This window comes from Pseudovirgaria hyperparasitica, assembly GCF_010093815.1.
Source record: "Pseudovirgaria hyperparasitica strain CBS 121739 unplaced genomic scaffold EJ05scaffold_115, whole genome shotgun sequence".
Taxonomy (NCBI): Eukaryota; Fungi; Ascomycota; class Dothideomycetes; order Acrospermales; family Acrospermaceae; genus Pseudovirgaria; species Pseudovirgaria hyperparasitica.
Genome location: NW_022985663.1, coordinates 1 through 1,352, shown reverse-complemented (window position 1 = coordinate 1,352; position 1,352 = coordinate 1). Strand labels below are relative to the sequence as shown.

The window sequence follows — 1,352 nt, the reverse complement described above, 5'->3', positions numbered from 1 at the left end:
GCAAGCCCCCAGTATCGTGAGACTGCCCTTCATGGAGCTCCTCATAGCACGTGGAATTGTCCTACATTATTACTTGGCGAAATGGTATACAGATGACTTGGGCTATCCTTAATAAAGGATCTAATATAGATGTTAATTATCAGCTAGGCCCGATAATATTCACTAACTAACGTCACGTCGCCCTCGCGTATATGGCTAAATAGGGTAATATAGAGGACTAGATTGATTGTATATATACGTGTACTATAGGAAAACCGCGATATCTCTACTTAAATAACTTAGATAGTGCTAGAGGTAAGCCCATAGAGTGCCCTCGCTGCTTCCTCCGATTCTATTACCTTAAGACTACCCTTATACTTATGAAGATAGCGACGAGCATCTAGGATGATGCTTAATAGGACGCTATACGACTTCGCGGCCTCGTGATAAGCGGACCTAGGACGAGTAATCTCTTCGACTTATCTATACTAATAATAGTTTTTAACGGCGTACTCGCGGAGTACCTAATTCCATCCTTCGTCCTAGTATAAGTCTCCTTCGCTAGTCGCCATTTAAGTACTAATTAAACGACGTTAGCCTAGTGGAGTTCTGGCTGAGTAGGTCTACTACACGGGGCGGGATTTATCGAATCTAGTAGTGTTAATAGACGAGGGGGTTAACTATTAATCTCATGAGTTAATAATGGTAACGTATATAGTGGTGGTATAGCCGTCGGATATAGAGGCACACGTGCTCCGAATATAGGATGGATTCTTTGATACTCCATCGCGCCGCACCCTTTGCTCCTGTGTCATCCGGGTCTTTTCACCTGTGCCGACAGATTGCGTGCTTTCACTCTGGTCTGTCTATTCTCTGCGATCAATACCGCTGGCTTCGCACCTGGCACGATGTGTCCTTCGCATGGTTCCTGTAATGTCATATCGCTGACCTGACGGGTGATGCCGATGATGACATCATCCATTTTCTCGAGAGAAATCTCGTACGTAGCATTACTACTGTCGCCTTCCACAGCTTTGCACGGGTCAGTTATCGCATTGCCCTGAGAATCAACAATTGAAAGGTTTTTCTCCTGCGATAATGCCGTGCTGATGCTTGTCAGAGTCTGTTCTGCTTGTACTCTTCGTGGGTCGTTTTCCATCGCATGAGCATAAGCATGCAAGTTAGCAATGACTAGAAGTTCTCAGCACTACGATCTATCTCATTAAGGGTACAGTTCCGTCTTCTGGGATGAGCACGCGCCAGTCTCCATTACTTAACAGCAGGACAAAGACATCGGTTTGGGAAAGGAGCATGTCTGTTTCGCAAATAATGACCTGCGTTAATATATGAGTTAGATCCAGGTGACGAGCTCT

At 45.0% G+C, this 1,352-nt stretch overlaps 1 protein-coding gene across 1 annotated transcript; it reads right to left on the bottom strand.

The window, feature by feature from the left end:
• Nucleotides 1-790: 790 nt before the first annotated feature.
• Nucleotides 791-1,138, bottom strand: EJ05DRAFT_506118 (uncharacterized protein; the record flags this gene model as incomplete). The annotated part of the gene is made up of 1 exon (XM_033747785.1): nucleotides 791-1,138. The coding sequence occupies one exon, from the start codon at nucleotides 1,136-1,138 to the stop codon at nucleotides 791-793; it is 348 nt and encodes a 115-aa protein (XP_033594821.1).
• Between the last annotated feature and the right edge of the window lie 214 nt (nucleotides 1,139-1,352).